Source organism: Drosophila subpulchrella, chromosome 2L (assembly GCF_014743375.2).
Source record: "Drosophila subpulchrella strain 33 F10 #4 breed RU33 chromosome 2L, RU_Dsub_v1.1 Primary Assembly, whole genome shotgun sequence".
Classification (NCBI taxonomy): domain Eukaryota; kingdom Metazoa; phylum Arthropoda; class Insecta; order Diptera; family Drosophilidae; genus Drosophila; species Drosophila subpulchrella.
Window position 1 is genome coordinate 3,750,340 of NC_050610.1, and position 23,673 is coordinate 3,774,012.

The window sequence follows — 23,673 nt, forward strand, 5'->3', positions numbered from 1 at the left end:
ATAAAGTATATATATTCTTGATCAGGATCACTAGCCGAGTCGATTTAGCCATGTCCGTCTGTCCGTCTGTCCGTCTGTCCGTCTGTCCGTCTGTCTGTCTGTCCGGATGAACGCTGAGATCTTGGAAACTATGAGAGCTAGGCTATTGAGATTTGGCGAGCAGATTCCTGAGCTTCTTACGCAGCGCAAGTTGGTTTCAGTAGAGTGCCACGCCCACTCTAACGCCCACAAACCGCCCAAAACTGTGGCTTCTACAGTTTTGATGCTAGAGTAAAAATTTAAACTGAAATGTATTGTTCTCATCAATACCTATCGATTGACCCAAAAAAAAGTTTGCCACGCCCACTTTAACGCCCACAAACCGCCCACAAACTTCAAAAAATCGTAAATATGAACGCGGATATCTCGGAAACTATCAAAGATAGAGTATTGGGATTTCAGATTTAGATTCCGTAGCCTTGTACGCAGCGCAAGTTTGTTATCCGAATATGCCACGCCTACCCTAACGCCCACAATGCTTAAATCTGTCTTCCGCCGGTAGGTGGCGCATTTAAATCTCGCTTTGCTGCTTGCATATCTCCATTTCCCTTTGGTCCCTTTAGCTGAGTAACGGGTATCTGATAGTCGAGGTACTCGACTATAGCGTTCTTCCTTGTTTTTACATTTCAACATAAGGTTTTTCTGATTGAATTTTAAATTGAAGCAAGAAAGCTTATTGTATTAATAACGTTCGATTTCAAGAACGATTTGGTTAATTTTTAAGAACCTTCGTTCTCAAATTGATCGTTCTACACTTTTTTGGGTGTAGTGGAAGTGCAGGACAAGTGAAAGTTCAGTTACAGCAGAAGGACCTGTTAGCACTTCTACTTATCGCCAACCCATTCGGTTCCATCGCACCACTCTGTTCTTGACCCCCATGCGAATAATATGAAGCTGTGTTACGAAGGTGGTCTCGTACGCACAGTGCGGCCCCTTATCCCCCCTACTCCGCCAATTAACTGAAATATCACTATCAAGCCCCAAGGACCTTTGAATCTGCAGAGGCCATCTTGTCTAGCAGTAGCTGCCAGTCCCAGTTCCAGTTTTGCATATAGTATCTGAAAAGGTCCTCCTTCCAATTGCCAGCCGGTGCCACATACCACTCGGCCACCACCATCACTGTCACCACGAAGCCAGAGCTGTTTACTATTCACGGCGGCCAAATAAGTAATCCTCAGGCGAGAAGATGGGTAAGTTGAATTCGGATCAAAACATCATGTTGGGAACTGCAATTTCGAACGTGCCCCATTATCTTCAAGTCATTTCTAATTCCTATTATGTTTTCAAGATACTGAACTTATAGCTGACGTGGGTCGGGTATTTGTGGAACACGTACAGCATTACCATGGTGTTGTCTATGGTCGCAGCTACAATATCATCATTAACAACAAGGGAGCTCTCGGATCTGAATTGACCTGTGATGTAGAATCAGATACTAAGGAGATAAATAGTGGAGAAGCCAAGCAACGGCCTCTTTCTCGCCGGCAGTGCCACCAGAAAATGCCTTTTCTTTTGAAACTCCAGCTTACCCCAATGAGCTCCGTCTTTGGTGACATTATTTGTGTGCCCATGTACATATATAGTTCAACCAAAGAATCCTACCAAGGCGATTGAGGTAGATCAGACCACCTGGGTCCCAACTAGCAAAGTCGGATTGCACTTTTAAGCCTTTTATCAATTGTGGGGACTCTGATTATGGTCTACTGTCCTTTTAAAAAACTTTTTCACACAACGCATTCACTTTGTTATTTACATATATTTTCTGGTTACTGGGATTATATTGAGTAAATGATAATTGTGGAGAAATGGGTATATCGTATTCGGGGAAAGGAAAAGATTCGTCGGAGACTATGTAACAGGTAGAACGAAGCGTTTCCGACCCCATAAATTATAAAGTATACAATTTTGTATGTAGCATATAAATTGTGGGCGCTGCGCTCAAGGCTACGAAATCTAAATCTGAAATTCCAATTCTCTATCTTTGATAGTTTCCGAGATATCCGCGTTCATATTAACGATTTTTTGAAGTTTATGGGCGGTTTGTGGGCGTTAAAGTGGGCGTGACACGCTGCTGAAACAAACTTGCGCTGCGCAGGAATCTTAGGAATCTGCATGCCAAATCTCAATAGCCTAGCTCTTATAGTTTCCGAGATCTCAGCGTTCATCCGGACGGAAACGCTTCCTTCTGTCCTTTAAATACTTTCCAACGAATCTAGTATACCCATTAACTCTACGAGTAACGGGTATAAAAATACAATAAATGATATTCATTGTTGTTTCATATTATTTTCCCACCAATTTTCCGGTCGTTCCTATGGCAGCTATATGATACAGTCGTCCGATTTTGATAAAATTAAATTCGAAATTCAGAACTAATTAAAAAATGTTATTTCCAAGCTTAGGAGTTTATATGTTAAAAATCACCGAAGCTATAATTTGTTTCATATTATTTTCCCACCAATTTTCCGATCGTTCCTATGGCAGCTATATGATATAGTAGTCCGATTTCGATAAAATTTAATTCGAAATTCAAAACTAATTAAAAAATGTTATTTCCAAGCTTAGGAGTTTATATGTTAAAAATCACCGAAGCTATAATTTGTTTCATATTATTTTCCCACCAATTTTCCGATCGTTCCTATGGCAGCTATATGATATAGTCGTCCGATTTCGATGAAATATAACTCGAAATTCAAAACTAATTCAAAAATGTTATTTCCAAGCTTAGGAAAAGTCACCAAAGTTGTAATTTTTTTAGGATTATTCCTATGGGAGCTATAAGATAGAGTTGTCCGATCCGGCTGGTTCCGACTTACATACTACCTGCAAAAGAAATAAGACTTTTGGAAAAGTTTCAGCCCGATAGCTTTAAAACTATGAGACTAGTTTACGTAGAAACGGACGGACAGACGGACAGACGGACATGGCTAGATCGACTCGTCTAGTCATGCTGATCAAGAATATATATATTTAATGGGGTCGGAAACGTCTCCTTCACTGCGTTGCCAACTTCTGACTGAAATCAATATACCCTCTGCAAGGGTATAAACAGATTTGATTGGGAGAAGTAATGCACTAAATCTATTTCAGATTATTGGTGGTGGTCCTCTTTATATTGATACTTACCACTGAGGATGTGCATGCCAATCGGAATCTCAGTGGCATCAGAAGTAGCAGTAGTTCCCGTTCCCATTCAGGTTCGCCTAACAAAAAGCCGAGCAATGGAGGCGGATCTTACTCGCAGCCGAGCAAGTTGAGCAGTTTCCAGACGCACAATGCGGCTCCTTCAGCCCGCTCTTCTCCATTCGGCTGGAATGTCCCACCGATGTCCCAAGAACCTCCGCCCTACAATCCTGCAACCTACCAGAAAGCGAGACAAATTCCAGCTGGATCCTCACCTTAGCAACCCTGCAGGACTCCCGCCAGTCGGAACTTTTTCCTATACAGAGAAACCTAAAAAGTCGGCCGTTTCCTAGAGTAAGCTTCCAAAAAAATTTATCATTCCTTGGGATAACGAAAATATGAATATACCTAACAATCCCCATTGCTTTACTAAAATGAACTTAAATGGTAGAAGCCGTAGCGACGACACCAGGAAAGTGGCAGCGTCCAATACGGTGATAAGTAATAAACGAAGCAAATCAATAAAACCTAAGGCTACTCAGAAATCTGCCAACACCGCTGGTGACCTTAGTTGTGTAACCATAAAAGTACCGCAACCAGATCCGAAGAATTCAACCGAAGTAATCGAGGTTGACCAGACCTGCTTTTCAGCACCACCGATGCAGATTCATTCAACAGCCTCCCACATGTCAAGGTCGATATCGAAACCCCTTAACCTGATATCCATTATGGTCACTTTCTTTCTGGCCTACTGTGCCCACTGAATATAAGTGTGTATATGTACTTTTTACATTTAAAGTTTTGATACTTATCGCAATCTGATTGTTATATATCCAAAGGAAATGTGAAAGTCGGGGCACTTGCCCCTCTTCTACTAAATTTTTTTCTTACTGCTTGACTTTTATATTATTCTCCCTTATAAATTTGGATTACTAATATTAAAACAAAAAAATAAAATCTTTTACAATTTCTCAGATCTCGACCTTTACTTCTTTTATATATGAATAATCTGAACCAAACTTAAAATTCGAAACTTGAAGTAGTTATAAAGACCATCGGCAATATATGATAATCCTATTTCAGTGTACTAATCAGCAACATGTCGGTTTCTATCCCACGATTGCTGCTCTGCTCATCTCGAACCGCTCCAGAGAAAAACCGAAAACGCGACCCAATTTTTACCGCAGCTTAGTTGCTCGAGATTAATTAACGAAACATAATCTAAACGGCAGAAACGCGAAAGGAAAATTAAATATTAAACTATTTACATTGATATAGTTATACGCAGCTTAGCCCTGATCCTACTCAATAATTATCTGGAAAAAAAGTTTAACCAGTTCCAGACACATACAACTAACTTACAGGTAATTATATACATTTGCTCCATTAACAAATCGTGATATATTTGAAGCCACATATATTTTCACTCAGCCAGCCATATTTAAAGAATTTGAAGATTCTACAGAAGGAATCAACGAAAATGTTCAAAAGCTTCAAATTTTCACTTTTCAGAATGAAGAATAAGGAAATAAAAATCTGATATATTTCAAAAAAGATTAAGTTTTATAGTAATATTTAATAAGTGTATTTCGAATTTTAAATATACACTTGTTAGTAAATCTTGAATAAGACATACGAGTTTCACTTATCTCTGGATTTTAAGAAATAAATTAATTTCAATCGGTCTAGCTGAAACCATGTCCATGTCCTCTCGTTAAATTAATTTTTTACAAACAAAGCTATTAAGAACATAAAAAGATACATAAATCGCTATGTATGAAATGGAGTAACCTTACTTTGTGTTCATTTCAGAATGTCCCGTTTTCAAAGGAGGCTCAATTGGCTCGTGGTGGTGGTGTTGATCCTCTTGACGCTAATCACCGAGGATGTCATCGGAAACTCCAGTACCAGCCGCCGAAGTAGTAGAAGCTCCCGTTCAAGTACCAGTTCTAGCTTAAGTTCCAGTTCCAAATTCAGCTCCGGCGGATGGTCCTCATCGCGCTCTTCCTATAAGACTCCCTCTTATTCGAGTTCGTCGTCAAGCTTTGGGATATCCAAATCATCGGACAAGCCATCCCGCAAATCAAGACTTCGTTACCCATACTTCTACGGCGGAAGTAGCTTTACCTCTACCTCCGAAAGTGAGGAAACCTATTATGACTCCACAGATGATTACCCTTACTTTTACAATGCAGCCACCAATGAACACCCTGCAAACTATGAAAACATAGCAATTTTGGTTTTGTTGTGCTTATGCTCGCATTTAATATCACTGTGGACGGCAGTACACGTAGTGGCGAAGCGCGCAAGAGAGCGTGCGAAGACAACTACTATATATAGCCGCAGAATTGAAAATCTGCCATTATGGTCCATTATCGTAACGAGTGATACACCAATCGAAAGGTATCGCAAAAACTAAGAAGATTGCATACCAAGACTTTCGTAATATATAGATTTTTTTGGGAGAAAATGCGGTGAAAGTGTAAAAGTAAAAATTTAGAAAATTGGAGCTGCTGGATACGGTGGGAATAAAAACCCCAGGCTGTTTAGCTAACACCATATTTGTTGAAATCCGATGTCCCGTTCAAAAGTAATTCATAAAACAAGATTTTCTTCTTCTTCCCAAAATGAAAATGTTTGTCCCTTTGTTTGTGGGTTTGTATGCATCCCATCTTAGTTTTAGGGTTTCGGAAACCCTATGGGTGTATAAAGTAGCTGGAAATAGAAAACGTTTGTTCAACGACTTTTGGAAAGACCCGCTAGATTAGCGCAAAAAAAAAATAAAAAGACAGATTTAAAATGCTTATAGTATCTAAACAGCTAATGCTACAGAAACGTGCTGTATATCTCTGAAAAGATAATTTAATTTGCTAAATACTTTTCATATAGTAAAATTGTCTGAATATTATAGACATAGAGTTATGACAAAAAGTAATTTTTTAAAACCACTTTTTGACTATTTTCTTAAAATTGAGTGGAACGATTTCTTTTTAAATTTTAAATCATATAGCCCTTGAGATTCCTCAACTTTTGATATATAACAATTTTTGCCCTAAAAATTACCGTTTGGAAGATATTAAGCGATAAAAAGTGCAACACGTTTCAGCTCCATATACGAAATATTTCATACATATTGGAAAAAACAAGAAAAAAAACCAATTTGATGAAAAATATTCTTGTTAGATTTTTTCAAACGGAAAATCTGTTATGGTTTTAGGGTCCTTTACTTGCATGAAGCTAATCGAAATAGGAAACTTGATCTATTTGTTCTACCACTTTGAAAAAACCCGCTAGTTCGGCGGGAAATGTAAGAACGACAGATTTCTCTTGGAATCTGAAACTATACAGCCCTTGAGATTCCAAACTTGTGCTATTAAAATAGGTAGTTAAAGAGATAAAACTTGTTATTTATTTGGGTACTTAAACTCTTGTGCAAAAAAAAACTTCTGATATCAAACAAAAACACCTCTTAACGAGGTAAAAAGTAGTGGCGAACGCGCCTTTAACAAAAATTTCTGATATCAACAATTGTGACGAAAAATGATATTACATTCGATAAAATAAATAAACTATATTAAATAAATTATTAAACCTAAATATGATATTATTTAAGTTAATAAATATGTCTAGCTTTTTATTAACAAATCAAAAATCATTGCATGGTTGTTACTAAAGAAATATACATAGGTATTGGGTATTGAGTATTTCGGCAAAATTAAAAATCATAATCACCAGCCGAGTCGATGTAGCCATGTTCGTCTTGTTCGAAACTATAAGAGCTTAAGAGCTACGATTTCAGATTAAGACTCCATAATTTCTGATTCAAGATTAAGATTTTTTTATAAAGTAAATAAGATTTAGTTTTGACTGTCAATAATCATCTATTGTTGTCAATATATATCTAAAATTAATAAATATTTTCAATCGGGCTGTTCATTAACAAGTCATGAGCAATTAAAGTAATGCCAGCTAGTTTGTGAAACCGGACTAAGTAACTCTGGCGACTGCATATTAAAAGCAATATGGTCAAATGTTTCACATAGTACTAGTAATTTAAAAGCCCATGCTTGCATTACAAATGCCCATAACGCCATGTTCTGTCTGGCGCCCACATTTTAAAAGGTAGAGAGTTAAAACTTGACATGACTCGAACGCACGCAGAATTTTTTGGCACCCAAATTTTCAATGATTTCTCTTAGTGTACATTTTATTGTGCCAAGATTAGTTAATTAGATTAGATTAGTTAGCTAATGATAGTCAAGGCACTCAATTATAGCGTTCTCTCTTTTTCAATCTGAAGATTGTATATTATGGATAGGGACTAAGAGCACAACTAAATTTCGCCTCAAATATTTTTGTAGTACGAGTATCTCCCAAAAAATAGCTGCATCTCAGTTTGAAGGGCATTCAGTTATGGAGGCTATTATTTTGAGCCATCTTTAGGGTCGGTAACTACGTCTTCATTGTTGTTCACCAAGTCGTCGATGCCCTGCTGCAAGTCTTCCGAGAAGCGGTTGTAGTACAAGGGCACCTGGACACCCAGGGCGTTAAAGGTCTTCTTGACCGTATCGTTCCAGGCATCCACCATGGACTCCTGCCACGGCTTGACCTCTACGTCGGGATCGCACTTCTCGCAGCGCCAGCAGCAGAATCGGCCCATCAGGTCCTCGGCAAAGGGACTCACCTCGCGCTTGGCGTCTTCGAATAGCTCCTGTGTGTGGTCGGCACTTTCCCAAATACCCAACTCTTGGGTGCCATAAACCGCACCAGCCACCAGAGCCAATCGGAAAAGGAAGAAAGCCATTGGAAATTTCAAATTTGAAGTACACCAATAATTTGTTTTTTTTTTAGAAATTTTGACAACTGATTTGGTTGCTTTTGGGATCACAAACATCATTTCCTGTTATCTATCATTCTTACCATAAAAATGTTAATATTATCCAGATTAAACAAGTTTCGGTTTTGTTTTCACATTTATTGAAAGCTATTCGTTAGGGCATGAATATACCTAGTCAGAGGAACCAATGCTCAATCTAAACGTGGATTCTTGAATCTTAAATTCAAGTTTGTCAATTTTCCTAAGCAGACTGTCATGTTGCTCCTTCAATTCCTGCACACGATCCCGCTTCATCATAATTAAATTCACTGTAAGATCGAAATCCGCTAGTAACTTGGGATAGCACATAATGCCACCTTTTTGTCGGACTTCCTTGATTTTGGCGTGAAGTTTGTTGTGCTTTAAGTTACTGGTGTATAATTGGTCCCTTAACGTCAAATGTTGCTGCTGTTTCTTACGCAGCTCTGCTTTGGCTACCAGAAATTTGCGACTCAGCAACTTTCGCCGACATCTTAGATGGGAGGTAGTATGAATTTTGGACTTAATCAGGGCATACATTCGATGCAGTTCTGCATTTCTATCTGTATAGAAACAAAATAGAAGATTGAATTTACATATCATATTTCAAAGAAATATATATATTTTTATTTGTTTTATACTCACTAGCTAGAGTATTTGATAACTGCTGAACGTCCGTTTCAGTTGATAGATACGTATCCATTTTCACTTCTCCAGAAATGGTCTCTGTTTCATCTATTTTCTACAAAAAGACAGTTTTAGTCAACCAAAGTTTTTTTTACCAGTATTTCTTACCTGTTTAATGTATGCATTGTTATGCTGCTTTATAATTAAAACAAGACGTGTCTCGGACATAAGATCACGCTTTTTTCTCATTTGACTTAATGCGGTCTCAGTTACCTATTTTATATGTTATTAGAGAAAATAAAATTATTAATAATTCTTAATTTAATTTTGTTGGGTAGATAAGATACATGAATCATGTTATATTTCTAGATGAAGCATATTTAAACATTAAACTCATCAAAAAATGTTTAGTACCTAGCTCCATTTAACCAGTTTTTAAATACTTAGAAAATATCTTCTTTTAAGACTACTTACGAATTTAAGGCGATCTGATGCTTGGGGAAGGCAGAAGATGGTTTTTCTTATAACCTGCTCCATCTCCTCGATCCTTTCATTGTCCTCCGACTGCATCTGCTCCAATTCTCCGAGGAGACGATCCCTCTCCGCCATGTAGATTTCCTCAGCCTCCCGTTCCCGCTGAAGCCAGAGGTCCAATTCGAACAGGGCACTCATATAACGCCCTCGATGGGCCTCGTTGACCGAGAAGCCCTTGCTCGGCGTTATCAGGGAATATTTAAACCGGCGTAAGTAGTGTTCAGTCAGACGTTTGGTCAGCAATTCGTTTTCGTACTTTTCCCAGGTATTATCGTCAACTTCCTTCAAAAGCCTTTCCAGGAGCTTACTTTTGTCCAGACTTTTTTCCCGCAAATAGACCGGATTTTCGAACTTATACACCACTTTTTCAATCAGTCCATTCAAATAGCTCTGGACAACCTGTTCGATGGGAAAAGTTACATGGGAACGAACGTGAGTAGAAGCCTGGGAGGACCAGGACCCGGATGAAATTTCGGTAAAAGTAGGTATTAAACTTGATTTTAGTTTCGTCTTTTCCGATTCCCAGTCGCTGTCGTCATCAGATTCAAAATCTGAGGCCGAGATCGAAGACAGACTTTGCACATCGGGATCATCTGGCGGCAAAATTTCTTCGTACTCGAGCTCGGTTGACTGTATGCTATCACCTAAACTGTTCGAGTTGCTGGTTAAAGGATCCCGGAACCTCCCGAGGTCCTCATCGTCCTCCTTCTCGGTTTTCATCTTTCCAATCGACGAGGTTGTACTCAGTTCGTCCCAGTTGGGTATGCTTCTGAGGCTGTGTAGTAGCGTTAATCGCATCCTTATGTTCGAGTCTGAGGATACGCTCATCTGGCTTTCGCGCATACTCGTGATTGCATCTTCGGAGTCGGTCTTTTCGTCTTCACCCTGGACTATTTCACCAAGACGTTCTTCCTCCGATGTGGCATACGTACTCATATATTCATCTTCATTATCGTCACTTTGCGTGGCTCCAGGTATTACCTGAACCATTTCGTTTGTTCGATCTTTTTTGATCTTGTATAAACGGGTTGGCTCGACAAAATTACGTAACTTTTTGTTGACCGCTATAATCGATTTTCCTGGGACTATAGATGAATTAATCGAGATCTGCGACATCCTAGCAGGTTTCTTGATATCTGCAGATTTTGCCATCCTAATGGAATTTTTCCGCGAAGAGGGAGCCACATATGTTGGGGTTGGGGTGTTCAAACCACTTGTCATGCCAGATGGGGTAAAATCCTCCGAATCCATACTTACGCTCAATATGGATTGCGATCTTGTGGGAATTAAAGAACCCAAAGCTGAAGTCCTCTCAATCTTTTTCTCCACATCCTTAACGTTTTTTGGCACTGGTTTTTCCTGCAATTGTTTAGATTTATTCAATTTCTTCTTTCTGCTCCTATCAGGAGTACCACTCCTGACGTCTACAAATTTGGACTTTCCGATCTTGGTCATTTTCCAAAAGGCGAAGAACACGTGCAGTACGTGCAAAAACCGCACGCTGCAAAATATGTAAAATTACAAAGAAAACAAAAACAACAAACAGGTAGAACTAAATAATGTGTAATGTGAACATGTTTGATTGAAAAATCCCAAGAAAAAAGTTGTTTCCTTTATAAGTCGCATTGCAAGTTATGAGGCACCCTATTTCGCATCAGACAGAAAAAAAAAATCAATACAAATTTAAATGAATCGGAAAATTATTTGTTACTAAGTGAACTATAATGGACTTTTATTTAAAACACAAAATGATTACTCTTATATAAACTAGATTATACATTTACGGTGTCAGTTAGCTCTGCTTCATATGTAGCTATGTAAACCGTACAACGACATTGTGCGAAAAAAAATTGAAAAAGGCGGAAAAATACTTCTTGAAAATCTTATTTTGTTTTTCAGGTTTATATAGACCCTTTTTACTCAATCTTGTGCCACAAAATCATCCGTCTTAGGACGCTGGAACTTGTTTTAATAAATCACACATATGTTATTTTTTCAACTTGTTAAATTAAAACTTTCTAAGAGCTATTTATAGAGCTTAGTAGATTTTTTTGTATTTATATTCAATATTTTATACAGCTTTAAGAATAGGTAGTACCTACAGTTAGCTTCTGGGTAAGCAACAGCTGACCCTGCCTTTATTAACCTGCACGAAGAGGAGCTCAGCAATCTACCGCAGAGAGAATTATTCAAGTATATGTTCTCAAATTGAGAACATTCGTTCTTAAAAACCGTGTAAGTACATTTTGGTATCAACGTTCTCAATATCAAAACAAAATGGTGAGAACAGAAAAGCTAAATTGAGTTTATTTAACAACTTTTTGGTAAGTATTCATTTCTGACTGGTCTAATAGTTTAGTTGTTGAGATAAACAATGTAACTACCGAAAATTCAACTTGATTCAAGCACATTGAAAATATTTTCCACTTTTAAAATGTCCTTCTATTCCGAAGAACATTTTCAACTCAGATAAGAACGTCAGAATTTCCTCCATGTGCGTTCCTCGCTTGACAAAATAGACGCCGACAACGAAAAGAAGCTGTACGAGAGTAACTACTTTTGGGAATGCATTTATTTTACATGAACTATGTAAATTGTTCGAACTTAAAGGTACATACATATAAATGTATGTGCGTTGTCATGGAAGGATCACTGTTTGTCTATGTCGGGGGTTGCGGGAGAGCTACATGAGTCCGTGTTTTGTGGCCTCACTCTTGAAACAGGCGCCGTAGCTCTCGGCGGCCTCACAGTGGTCATCCGGCACACTAATGGCCGCACACGTGTCGCCAATCTCGAGAGCCAGCTTTAACTTCGCCGGATCGTTACCCGTGTACTGCTTGGCCTTCTCATGGGCGGCATCCGTATCCAGCTTGCCGTCGGCGCCAATCAGCCCAAAGCTCTTCATCACGCAGGCGCGAAGGCACTTGCCAGCATGGGTAGAGGCGGGCTGCTTCTTGACCAGCTCCTGCAGGTCGGCGTCGCCGGCATTCACTTCAGCCATACAGGCTTCTGCTGACTTCATGATTTCGGACACGGCTTCCTTTTCGTCGAAGCCGCGCACCAGGGTGGCGCCAAGGAGAGTAACTGCCACAAGAATAAAGGTGGAACAATGCATGATGTTGGCCTGATGTGTCCGGACTGAACTTGCTTGTGCTGATGGCACTCCAAGCGCTTATATCTGAATCAGCGACTCGCTCGGCTGTGAAATAATATGGTACATTGTTTCAAATAACTTGCAAGCGACCGTTCTTGGGTTTTTTCAATAAATGGAAAAGTCAACGAAATCAAGCCGGTTGACCGCCCCCATGAGGCACGCACGCCCAGACCTCTAACTGCTGACCGCCCCATTAGAGCACGCACAGAGTTTTAACAACATCCCTCAACGATTGGCAAACATAATAAAACGAAACGAGTCGCGTCAATTAAAAACAATGACCGTAATTTAAGGTGTTTAGTTGATAGTTTAGTCGCAAAATCTGCAGCTGAAGATAGTTCAATATAGTCTCAAGTACGGCCATAATGACCATAAATCGGGGAAATAGGATCCTCTGCACAGAAACTTTTTAGGAATTTACATACAACAAGAAAGGCAACAAACTTAGGCAAGTCGAGCTTGATACGAAATTACATTTAAAAAAAATAAAATATTTATACCTTATATATAATTTTTTAGAATTGTGTATAAATATACTATGACAGTCGGAATTCCTTAAATATCTCTATACGCCGTAGTAGAAGAGAATAGGATAGAGAAAAACGAAGCCATAATTAATTTCCTATTTTCTCATTAATTTTCCTATTGTTCTTTCGATAACTATTTATTGGTCGTTCGATTAAAAAAAATAAATAAATTTAAAAAACAACGAAAATATCATTTTTTTCTACCATTTATCTGCCAGCCTCACCTAGAAAACCTTAAAAAAGACATATAAAATTAACCTTGGGCTTAACGTTGCGATCTTTAAGAGGTCCCAAAAGTCCTTTGGAACCGAATTTCACAAAATACTTTCTTAGTAAACCCCTCTTTTATAACACGATTTAAATCCAATTTTTTCCGTAATATTAGCTCCTACTTGTTAGGGCTGGGGGACCATGACGGAAATCGACCTTTACTTTTTATAGTAATTAGGTTGTAGCTTAAAAGATTTTTCAACTTTCAAGTACGTTTGAAAGTTACAGCGCTGGTAGGCACGATATCTAAAAAACCACTTAACCGATCGCTTTCATATTATTTGTATATGTTCGTCATCGTGTTGACTAAAAAAATTATAAAAAATAATCTTAGTATTTAGGAAATAGCTTGAAATAAAATATTTTTCAAAAAAGGAAAGAGGGTACATTATATTTGTTTTGAATGTTCGCGCCAATGCGCCGCCCTTTGGGCCAGCAAGGAACTTCAAGTAATAACAAATTTAGTTATGAGTTGGCCCACCAGGTGGAGCACTGTGGGAAACATTCGGTTTTATTTTTTTATCAATCGCGGTGAAGAATTCACTGTTATTATAACTTTACTTTATTGATTCATTTTCATAGAAATACTCTTTTTTGACTAAAAACTGTTTGACCAGTTGCCACTTAAGTGCATCTGCATGCGCAAGAACTGGAGTGACAACATTATTTTTATTTTTAAGCTTATAATCACGGTGATTTTTCCAGCGCGATTACTTAAAATATTTTTGGTATATTTGAAAAAGTAAATTGGTATAAAAGTATATTTCTTCGAGCCGGACGGTATTATTTATCGATGATGCCGCGGTCACACTGGCTGTAGCGGAAAAGTGACGTTTTCGTGAAGTTGTGTTGTTTTTTTTTTATTTTATTTCGTTCGTTTTTCGTTGGCCATTCGTCATCGCTTCGAGCGGGTGACCTTGGAAAATTGTCTGTGCGCCGAGCGCCGTGGAGATTGACCTTTCGCCCCGCGATTTGGGGAGCGGAACTTCCGGAATCCGGATGCCCGAGCGAAAACGGTAAAAGTCGGCCGTCCCGTTCTTCGTCCGCCTGTTGCATCTCTCCCTCTCTTTCCCACCGGCCTGGAATTGGGGTGGAGCTCGCCCCCTCTCTTTCGCTCGTCCATTCAGCTGTTGCGTTTGCGTGCGTGTGTGTGTGTGTGTGTGTGAAAGACTTTCGACCAAAAGGAACATACGCAATGTTACTTTTTTCGGCCCAATAAGCGGGCTAGTTGGCCAAGATAAGTGCCTGCGGAACGAAACTAAACTCCACTCCGAAAAGCGTTTATATAATTCGCTTTGCTTTCCACCTTTGTGCGTTTGGCCAGCTTTTCTTCTCTTTCATTCGGCCAACTTGTTTTGCCCGCACGCGAGTGTGTGTGTGCTGGTGTGTCGGTGAGTGAGTGTGCGAGTGTGCGTGTGTGCATACATGTTGCTATTAATTTACGCTTTCTGCTCGGCTGCTTCAATTAATTCTTTGGCTTAGTCCCGATGCCCTAACTCGAGTGCTTAATTGCCACACATTTCGTTTTCGCAAGCAGTAACCGCTCGAAAAAGCTCCAAAAACCGCGGTACCTGCCCCTCCTACCCTGGAACCCCCCTCCCTTCCCCCACTCCCGCCCATTTTCCATCCCACTCTGCGGTTGTATTTAAATTTCAGTCGTTCAATTGTGAAAATCGCGGTTTCACAAAATTTGTGAAAGTTTCGTTTTTCCAGTGCTTCAGTTTTTCAACTTGCTCTCATGCCTCAGATATATACAGCAGTGGTCAATAAAATAATATTTTCCAGGCTTAAAAGCCTATTTAAGATTTCTTATACTATGTGCTAGATGAAAAAGAAAGAAAAATTAAAGTACTTAAATTTTTCACACCAGCAACAAGTTTTGGGTTACTAATATTACTATTACTAATATTTTTATCATAATGTTATTATTATGATTATTAATTTTATGATCAACCAAATTATTGTGTTTTATAGGAAGCTAACAATTTACATTTAAGCAGTTATTGTAAATTTCCTGAATATTGAAAAAAAAATACTTAGAGTCTCGGTTTTGAACAACAAGTATATAATAATAATAATAATAATAATAGAATTTATTCCTGTAAATTTAGGTCTTAAAGAAATTTTGAAAACGTATTTTTTAAATTGGTTATTATAATATAATATATTTTGTTATTGGTTATTATTGCCATGTTACTAATATCTTGAACACAGCTGTTGTGTTTAAACGAAGATAATTAATGCAGTCACTGCTGCTGGTGTGCTTTAAACAATAAGCATAGTGGGATTAGAGTTTTTGTTACGTTACGTTGCACTATCACCGTGATCAACAGGTACAAGCTACGATTAAATATTAAATTTAAAATTGGACCATATCAAATTGGTATCATTCAAATATTTAATCTTTACTTATCGATTAAATCTCCAATTGGTACCCTATAAATCTAAGCTGCTATCTTGCTAGGATTTTAAGTAGTTGTTAGCTAGATAGGAATACACACATAAGAACGTGCAATAGATTGGCAAACTAGGCCAGAGAGTATAGTATCAGACTAAATTACTGACCACTATATGTATATTTTATATAGGTTTTTACATTAGAGTTTGAAAATAGTTTTTAAAGTTTCTTACATTTAAAATGTAAACTCTGATCCAATATGATATTTATAATCATCAAATTGATAATGTAACTTATCATAGGTTCTGTTTGCTTTTACTTTCCAGCTTAACCTTCATGTTAGGTATGAGCTAAATATGCTGTGATGGCGAAGATGGCATCGGGAGATCTTTCGCTGACCAGCACGAGCAGTCAGGAGGGTAAGTCTGTGGATCTTATAGCAATAGAATATCCTCCTCTAACTTTACCCGTGCAATTCCAGAAGAGAGCTCGGAGTACGCGGGCTATGATAACACCCTCCGTCCGCCGTCGAATTCTAGCGGCAGCACCACAGCAGCCAATATGGCCAACAACAACGGGCCCTCGAAGGGCGTCAATAGCGGAGTGGGCGTGTCGGGCGTGACCGGCGGAAATGGCACAAAGTACGATCTACTGCAGACGCAGTACAAGTCCGCACTCCTGGAACTGAACACCCTGCGTCACCAGCACGCGAGCACCAAGCGGCGTTGCGATGAATTGGCCACCGAACTGAGTCTCTACCAGGAGCACTACGTGGCCGATCGCAACAAGTTCACGGATATAGTGGAGGAGAGCGCGCGGCTCAAGCGCCTGCTGCTCGAGACCCAAAACCAGCAGAGCCAGCAGGCCCAGAATGGAAATAGCCAAGTGCCGCCAGGAAGCAGTGGGAATCCCTATTACTTTGGCAAGCCTCAAGGATGCGATGGCAGCTGCAGCGAGAAGCTGGCCGAGCTAAAGAAAGAGCGCAACATGGCCGCAGTGGAGCGCGAAAAGTACAAGAAGTCCTACATCGAGCTGGAAAAGGATCGCAACTACTACCGGGAGCGGGGCGACGAGAACCAGACATTGAAGGTACTGCTCTCCAAGGAGACCAAGAACGTGGTCTCGCTCACCGAGGAGCTCAACCAACTGCTCTCCGAGAAGGACAACGTGCTGCAAGAGCACCAGAAGATGTCCGATGATCTGGTTCTGGCCAACAAGGAGATCGAACGTCTAAAAAAGGATGAACAGCTCGCGAGGGGAGAGATCAATGCTCTGCAGTTGGCCAACGCGGAGCTCAAGAAGCGTGATCTGCTGAAGTCGCGCGAGAGCTCCTGGTCAAAAGAGTTTCCCAGCGGAAAGGAGCTGGAGAACAGCAAAGAACTGGAGAAGCTGCGCAAGAGTCTGGAAAAGGCTCTCTCCGAGGTGGAGCGCTCCAGTCAGGATGCAGAGGAGGCCAAACGCGTTCGGGATTGGGCCATATCGCAGCGCGAGAAAATTGTGCAGGAGCGGGACTCGGTGAAGACGCTCTGCGACAAGATGCGCCACGAAAGAGATAAGGCCATATCCGATTCGCTGATGGCCATCAGGGATAGCGAGAAGATTAAGAAACAGAAAGACGAGGCCCAGAAAAAGATTGACTTGCTCAAGGAACAAATGGAGCAGCAGGAGCGTCACAATCTGGATAGTAATGCGTCCGGATCTCGACGCAGTTTCCGTTACGAGGGGGAGGACCTCCTGGAAGTAGAGCTGTCCGGTTACGAACACACCTCCGATCTGGGCATCATCCTGGATGACAGTAACAAGCGGAAGCTGGTGTGTGGCGTGACCAGCAGTTCACCTGCCTGCGGAAAGCTTAAGATCAACGATGTGATCTGCAAGGTAAACAACCTGGACTGCCAGTCCTTGTCGAAGCGAATGGTTCTAGATGAAATCCGCGCATGTGCACCCCGTTCCCTCCTGCTGGTTTCCCGCACTCGTCACAGTAAGCGGCACGCTTACTCTGTTCAGCTGAAGACCAGGGATAGAGATTGCCCGCATGGCCTGCAACTGGACATGGGCGTGTTTATAGCAAAGATCGAGCAGAACTCGCTGGCTTTTTACGAACCGGAGCTGGACGTTGGGGATCGAGTGCTGAGCATTAACAACAAGTCAATGGACTCGGTGCAGTCTATTGAGGAGGTGATGCAGGTGCTAAACGACCCGCGCAGCGATGGTCTTAATCTTTTTGCGCTGAAGTACGTGCAGGACCAATTTCCGCCGGGTATGACCACCTCGTCGGCTCAGACGGATTCTATTGACTCCATGCAGCATGTGTCGGGTGGCGGTGGAGGTGGAGGAAGTGGGCCCAGTAGCGCTACCAAACATCCGTCCAAATTCGCTGAGTTTTTCTTCCGAAAGCTCAAGTTCAGCAAGCCGGGAACACCGGAGGATAACTTTGAGCAGGAGCACGATGACGCCATCGCCGCTCTGGATTCGGTGCTCAGTGAGAACAGCTCAGAGAAGAGCAAGGAAAACTTGTTTAACCGCAAAAAACGCACCAAGAAAGAGAAGGAGACCTCAAAGAGCATGGGCACCTGGCCGCGGACCAACATATCACACGATAACCCAACAGGCACCATGCGGGGCAATCAAAAGAAACAAGCCTTGATGTCACTCTTCACAGCCGGTCCCATCAACGTGGACAAGGATGATGAACTGGTGAGTGAGGTGGGAGTGCCGGAGAAGCAGCCGCCAGAATTGATGCAGGAACAGTTGCCTCCACCGTTGCCCCCACAGATGTCCAAGCCCTTGGCCCACATCCGGGGAGCAAATGGGAGCGCCATTAAGGCGCATCCCAACCGCAACTCCAATCCGGTGAGCTCGGGAGTCTCAGCACTGTTTCCCCCCGGTTCTTCAGCAGGCATGACCATGACCGGTTATCCGACCCATCCCAGGCACTCGCTCTACACTCCCGAGGAGATTAATCAGAAGCCAATGCAGCGGGCACCACTTATGGGCGCCAATGCTAGGGTGAAAATTCCCTCGCAGGAGCGCTACGGATCCAGACCGCACAGTAACCATCGCTTGTCGCTGAATATCACACCCAGTGGCGATTTTTACCAGCCCAAGACCAGTGGTCAGCAGGCCCAGCAGCAGGTGATGAATGCCTCGTCGTCTTCAGCGGGCTTTGCAATGGGATCGGGATCAATGGGTGGAGTCACGGGTCCGGCGGCCGGCGAGTTTCCAGTGCGCAAGCAGCAGGTCTTTGACGTCTTCCACCCGCTCCCACTGCCTAAAAACAGCTCTGGATCCAATCCCAATGCCTTGTTCATGCCGCTGAATCCCCCGAGAGGCAGTCATCCGTTGCCGGCTGGCCAGCCGCCGGATGTGGTATCTCTGAAATCGCAGAACTCCATTGAGTCAATACTGTCCGCCAAGAGTCCGGCCGTCAGTGAGTACGGGGTGTACGCCAAGCGCCATGTGCCCATGCAGGTTAGGCATGTGCCCAAGTACCCGAGCGACAGTGAAAGCATTGGCTCCGGGATTCACGGGGGCTACGGCGGGTTTCTCCAGTCCACCCATATCCCGGGGAACAGGCACACGCAACTCTTCCCCACTTTTGGGCCCGGGGGGAGGAGCAACCGCAGATCCAGTCCCCTGACTCTGCCCTCTCCACCGCCCCAGCAGCAGTTGCAACAACTGCCTGCGGCGGTGGTACCGCACGACAGCGTTGGAATACCCACCGACCTGGACTATCATCCGCACCATCATGCCCAGACCAACCCGCTGCCACACCCCCATCCGCTTCCGCATGCCCCTTACCTGGACTATGGACACGGACCCTATCCCTACATGGGCGTAGGTGGAGGTGGAGTCTCGGGAGTGGGAGGTGTGATCTATGAGGGCGGAACCTTTCCGCGCAAGAAAGACAATCAGCGGCTGAGAATTCCGTCCAATCCCAGTGTGGCCAGCAAGAGCGGCAGCATGGTTAAGAACAGCTCCGGCAGCATCGACCATCACTATGTGACACACGCGGCTCCGCCTTCCGGAGGGTCCATGTCAGCCTCATCCTCGGATCGCGCACCCATCTCCCTGATGAGCTCCAGCATTCACAACAGTTATGGTGCAAATATGGCTGGCGGAAATGGAACTGGATCAGGAGTTGGAGTGGGAGGAGGCGGAGGCAGTGGACGCGGTTCGCCCATGCCGCAAGTTCATGTGGAGATCCTCAGCCACGGAGGCGGCGGAAGTGGAAAGCGCAACTCCAATGTGCCCGCGGATTTTCTCTGCCCCGGAGACCTTAGAAGAGTCACCATCGACAAGCGCGACAAGTCGCTCGGTATTACCATTCAGTGCAACAACAACGGCGGAGGGATCTTCGTGAAAACCGTCGCCGATAAGAGCACAGCGATGCGTGCCGGTCTCCAGGTGGGCGATCAACTCTTGGAAGTATGTGGCATTAACATGCGGGCCGCCACGCAGGAGATTGCGGCCAACGTGCTGCGGCAGTGCGGCGACTCCTTCACAATGCTCGTGCAGTACAATCCGGAGAGTACGTGTATCATTCTTTCGCGATCCAAAATCTCCGATCTAATCTCGATTTTTCTTTCAGAGTTTCCTTCGATGGAGTACGAGGGAGTGCACAATCTGGAACCAGAATCTCCTGTCAACCACTCGGGCTCCCCAACTCCGCGCAACTCACCGCGACCACCTGCTCGCAACTCGCTCTTCCCGTTGCCTTTGCAACCACAGGTTCCATCAGCGAGGTCCGGCTCGAGGGCTCCGCTCTCTCATCAATCCATCAAGGACCAGAGCTTCACCGACAGCCTGGAGAACCAGTCGGATATCAGCAGCAGTCAGGACATGCCCTCGTCGGCGGCCACCACAACAACAACGACCGCATCGGCCACGTCGACGGTCTACGATGAGGAGCCCAAGCCCGCCTTGCCGCCGCCGCCTGCATCCGTTCCGGCAGAGAGTACGTAGCCACAACACTCCACCCACTACTAACCACACTCCCGGGGTAGTAGCATGTTCCAATATTTCTATCCTTCGACGGAGAAGGTAACCGTGCAGCAGGAAGCGTTTCCGGCTGTATAAGGTACATATTCTCAGGATCGTAGTCCAAAAAGACAGGCTGATTAGTAAATTACATTTTTGGCCGCCTTAGAATTAGTACAGAAAATGATTAAATTCCGGCCAAAAAAGGTACAAAATCTAGCAAAGAAAACTCTGATTTATGATGCCCCATAAAGAAACCTCCGAATCTTCGTCCCTACTAACAAACCCTATCATGTTTTGATTCCTTCATATGACAACGAAAACTTTTTATTTCAGCTCTGAGGTACGTGACTCTGCACATGGACAAGTCAAAGAACCTGGGCATTAAGCTGTTTGGTGGCAACAAAGTGGGCATCTATGTGCACGACGTGGCGACCGGATCGCCCTCGGATCATGCAGGAATACGAAAGGGGGATAAAATACTGGAGTACAACGGGGTGGACCTGAGTGGAGTTACCGCCGAACAGGCGGCCAACGAGATTTCAAAGCTCACAGACACGGTCACCATGCTGGTGCAGAATAAACTGCACAGTGAGTAGCGAATAATCTTTATTTTCGTTTCAAGCTTCATTTATCTACTTATATTCCACGCAGCTCTAAAACAAATTAAAGACGAGCCTGGCGACTCCTTTTACATTCGCGTGGGGTTTGACCGGACTGGTGAGTTAAACGAGGACGATTTGCGTTTTGTGAAGGACGAGGTGCTCTACGTGGACAACACAGTCTTTAACGGCACCTTTGGCTTGTGGCGGGCCTGGAAGCTGGATGCCATGGGCCATCGGAAGGAGTGCGGCATTATACCCAGTCAAATAAAGTAGGTTTTGAGAGAGATTAGGTTGCCTTAACTACTTCACATTTTATCCCCCAGGGTGGAAGAGGAACTACGTTCGGGGGAGGTGGTGGACTGTGATACGGGAACCGCCAGACGCGGCAGCACTTCGGCCAGGAGATCGTTTTTTCGTCGCAAGAAGAACCAGCGCAGCTCGTCCCGCGACTCCACGGAGATTGCCAGCTTCAGCAATACACAGCTCAGCTTCTTTCCAGACCTAGGCCTGCTCAACGATGATGGTGGAGCCCTTAGCTACCAGCGTGTAGAGCTGCTGGACTGTGAGATACCATTCACGAACTCTAACTAAATGAGTTAATACTATGACCATCTTTTAGCGCCCATTCGCCGGCCTGTGCTGATCATTGGACCGCTGTCAGAGTGCCTTATGGTCCGCCTGACCATCGAATTTTCCAACCTCTTCAAGCTGTGTGAGGTGACTGCCATGGACTGCTCGCAGGAGGCCATGGAGGAGGGTCTGAAGGAGAACATCTTTGTGGACTACCGGCGGAGTGGCAACAAGTTTGAGAGCACCACCGTGGAGGCCATCAGCAATGCCTGCAAGAATGTGAGTAGTAATCTTTCCATTCCTTAGATTTTCTGTAAGCTCTAATTTTCCCCCGCAGGATCGACGTCACTGCATCCTGGACGTTTCGATCTCCGCCGTGGAGCGCCTCCAGCGCCTACAAATCTACCCTATTGTTCTACTGCTGCGCTTCAAGTCCGCGAAACAAATCCGCGACATTCGCGACTTTGGCACCGAAAAAATCTCGGCCAAGGCGGCCAAGGAGATGTACGAACGGGCCATGAAACTGGAGACAGACTACAAGCAGTACATATCAGGTAGGTCTTCCATTTTTCTACAGTATCAAGCCAAAATTAATTAAAACCTTGATCTTCTAACATATTAAATTAACTAATTTTTCCATTTCTTGCAGCCGTCATCCCCGGCGTCAGCATCAAGCACATGTGCACCCAAATCAAGGATGCCGTCGACAAGGAGCAGGACAAGCTGCTGTGGGTGCCCGTGACGAGTGGCTGATGCGATCGGATCGACTGGCCAACCTGGACTTGGGGTCTTCCTAGTTTTAGTTATTAGCACACAACGCGACACTCACGCCTAGTATTTTTTCAACGCGCATCAATAGTATCGAGTTCGTATTCGTTTTGTTCAACGCAGAGTATTCAATTGGCGTCGATTTGCAACTGAGGAGTTTGCAATTAGGGCGCGGTATTTCTACCTGTTTTTTGTCTCTGTCACCTAATTTATGTCTGTAGATGTAGTCTTTGTTCGCGGTACGTCTGTCCGGTGTGGCAGATAAATTCTGTCAAGCTTGATCACAAACAAGGACTGCTTCCACAATTTATATATCATATTTATATATACCGTCTGGAACTAGATTTCCTTCTAAGGCGACATTCTAAGCCGAAAGTCTGTTTGTATGCAATTTATTATTATGTAATTGTAAGTAAAAACATTATAGATATGTATTTTATTTACCTTAACGATTCGATAAACTCGGTGGCAATAGAGTTTGGCTTTAAACCCTTCAACTGTTCAACTGTGTATATTAAATAGTTTCAACTAATCCAATTTTCTCTGAGAACTGCTTCTAAATCGAGCTTTACTTACAACTTTACTTATTCTGGCAAGTGCCTTTGGCCGACCCTGAAAATAAAACATCGGCTAGTTAAGAAACAATAGACGTTTTATTTAATTGAGTGATTGACAAAAAAGCTATCACTAGCCTTAAGTGGTAAACGGTTAAACTGAAATGAAGTGCCTGAAATGCCTTCAAGTTTCTTAGAAAGGAAACCCTTTTCTATACATAAATACAATTTATAAATCTAATTTATCAACATACCCTTGTATGCATTAAAGAGTAACAGTAATATATCAACGTATTAAATACAATAAAATCTATTTTATACATACGTAAGCATTCTAAATATACAGACTACATATATGATCGCATACCTTTTTGCAATAAATATTTTTCCAAAACGCCTACACTTTAATCTTGGCTACCTTTGAAAGATTTGGGGTTAATGTTATGGCCACTTTTATGGTAATGCTTAGACCTACGATCTGAATAAATAAATAAATAACTAGTAAATACCATCGGACGCAGCTCAATGGCCGCGATTCGTTCGCAAGTATTTCAAGGTACATTCGCTCTGTAATTTTTTCCTATCTTGGGCATTATGTTGGTCTATATTTACATTAACATAATGCCGCTTCTTAAAGTAAGCTTAGGGTTATAGATAGTAGTGTTGGGT

At 42.6% G+C, this 23,673-nt stretch overlaps 4 protein-coding genes across 8 annotated transcripts; 1 reads left to right on the forward strand and 3 right to left on the reverse strand.

The window, feature by feature from the left end:
• Positions 1–7,389: 7,389 nt before the first annotated feature.
• On the reverse strand, positions 7,390–8,030 carry LOC119547904. The gene has a single exon (XM_037854942.1). The coding sequence runs from the start codon at positions 7,964–7,966 to the stop codon at positions 7,586–7,588; it is 381 nt and encodes a 126-aa protein (XP_037710870.1). The 5' UTR covers positions 7,967–8,030; the 3' UTR covers positions 7,390–7,585.
• A 132-nt stretch (positions 8,031–8,162) lies between these two features.
• LOC119548891 lies at positions 8,163–10,780 on the reverse strand. 3 transcript variants are annotated; one of them, XM_037856549.1, is made up of 5 exons: positions 9,590–10,780; positions 9,119–9,160; positions 8,813–8,917; positions 8,663–8,759; positions 8,163–8,580 (listed from the first exon to the last, which is right to left on the reverse strand). In XM_037856549.1, exons 1-5 carry the CDS (start codon positions 10,631–10,633, stop codon positions 8,171–8,173), a joined length of 1,698 nt encoding a protein of 565 aa, XP_037712477.1. In that variant the 5' UTR covers positions 10,634–10,780; the 3' UTR covers positions 8,163–8,170. The 3 variants fall into 3 exon arrangements, with proteins under 3 accessions (XP_037712477.1, XP_037712476.1, XP_037712475.1); XM_037856548.1 differs by having other exon boundaries at positions 9,119–10,537; positions 10,591–10,778; XM_037856547.1 differs by having other exon boundaries at positions 9,119–10,778.
• Positions 10,781–11,728: 948 nt separating this feature from the next.
• Positions 11,729–12,311, reverse strand: LOC119548892 (general odorant-binding protein 28a). The gene has a single exon (XM_037856550.1). It carries the CDS (start codon positions 12,291–12,293, stop codon positions 11,862–11,864), a length of 432 nt encoding a protein of 143 aa, XP_037712478.1. The 5' UTR covers positions 12,294–12,311; the 3' UTR covers positions 11,729–11,861.
• Positions 12,312–13,933: 1,622 nt separating this feature from the next.
• LOC119548890 (disks large homolog 5) lies at positions 13,934–23,380 on the forward strand. Of its 3 annotated transcripts, none has more exons than XM_037856545.1 (10): positions 13,935–14,145; positions 15,854–15,946; positions 16,009–20,058; positions 20,119–20,484; positions 20,844–21,098; positions 21,162–21,381; positions 21,436–21,674; positions 21,732–21,961; positions 22,020–22,236; positions 22,332–23,380. In XM_037856545.1, the coding sequence occupies exons 2-10, from the start codon at positions 15,892–15,894 to the stop codon at positions 22,433–22,435; spliced, it is 5,736 nt and encodes a 1,911-aa protein (XP_037712473.1). In that variant the 5' UTR covers positions 13,935–14,145; positions 15,854–15,891; the 3' UTR covers positions 22,436–23,380. The 3 variants fall into 3 exon arrangements, 2 of the variants coding, with proteins under 2 accessions (XP_037712473.1, XP_037712474.1); XM_037856546.1 differs by lacking the exon at positions 13,935–14,145 and adding an exon at positions 14,193–14,520; XR_005219338.1 differs by lacking the exons at positions 21,162–21,381; positions 21,436–21,674; positions 21,732–21,961; positions 22,020–22,236; positions 22,332–23,380 and having other exon boundaries at positions 13,934–14,145; positions 20,119–20,607; positions 20,844–20,976.
• The last annotated feature ends 293 nt before the right edge of the window (positions 23,381–23,673 follow it).

What these genes read in the sequence shown, in the direction of transcription:
- LOC119547904 (XM_037854942.1), bottom strand. Translation starts at nt 7,966, where the DNA reads ATGGCTTTCTTCCTTTTCCGATTGGCTCTGGTGGCTGGTGCGGTTTAT.
- LOC119548891 (XM_037856547.1), bottom strand. Translation starts at nt 10,633, where the DNA reads ATGACCAAGATCGGAAAGTCCAAATTTGTAGACGTCAGGAGTGGTACT. An exon ending in CATCAGATCGCCTTAAATTC is followed by an intron (nt 8,918 to 9,118) that starts GTAAGTAGTCTT and finishes CATATAAAATAG; the next exon opens with GTAACTGAGACCGCATTAAG. An exon ending in ACAATGCATACATTAAACAG is followed by an intron (nt 8,760 to 8,812) that starts GTAAGAAATACT and finishes GTCTTTTTGTAG; the next exon opens with AAAATAGATGAAACAGAGAC.
- LOC119548892 (XM_037856550.1), bottom strand. Translation starts at nt 12,293, where the DNA reads ATGCATTGTTCCACCTTTATTCTTGTGGCAGTTACTCTCCTTGGCGCC.
- LOC119548890 (XM_037856545.1), top strand. Translation starts at nt 15,892, where the DNA reads ATGGCGAAGATGGCATCGGGAGATCTTTCGCTGACCAGCACGAGCAGT. An exon ending in GGTGCAGAATAAACTGCACA is followed by an intron (nt 21,099 to 21,161) that starts GTGAGTAGCGAA and finishes TATTCCACGCAG; the next exon opens with CTCTAAAACAAATTAAAGAC. An exon ending in ATTATACCCAGTCAAATAAA is followed by an intron (nt 21,382 to 21,435) that starts GTAGGTTTTGAG and finishes TTTATCCCCCAG; the next exon opens with GGTGGAAGAGGAACTACGTT.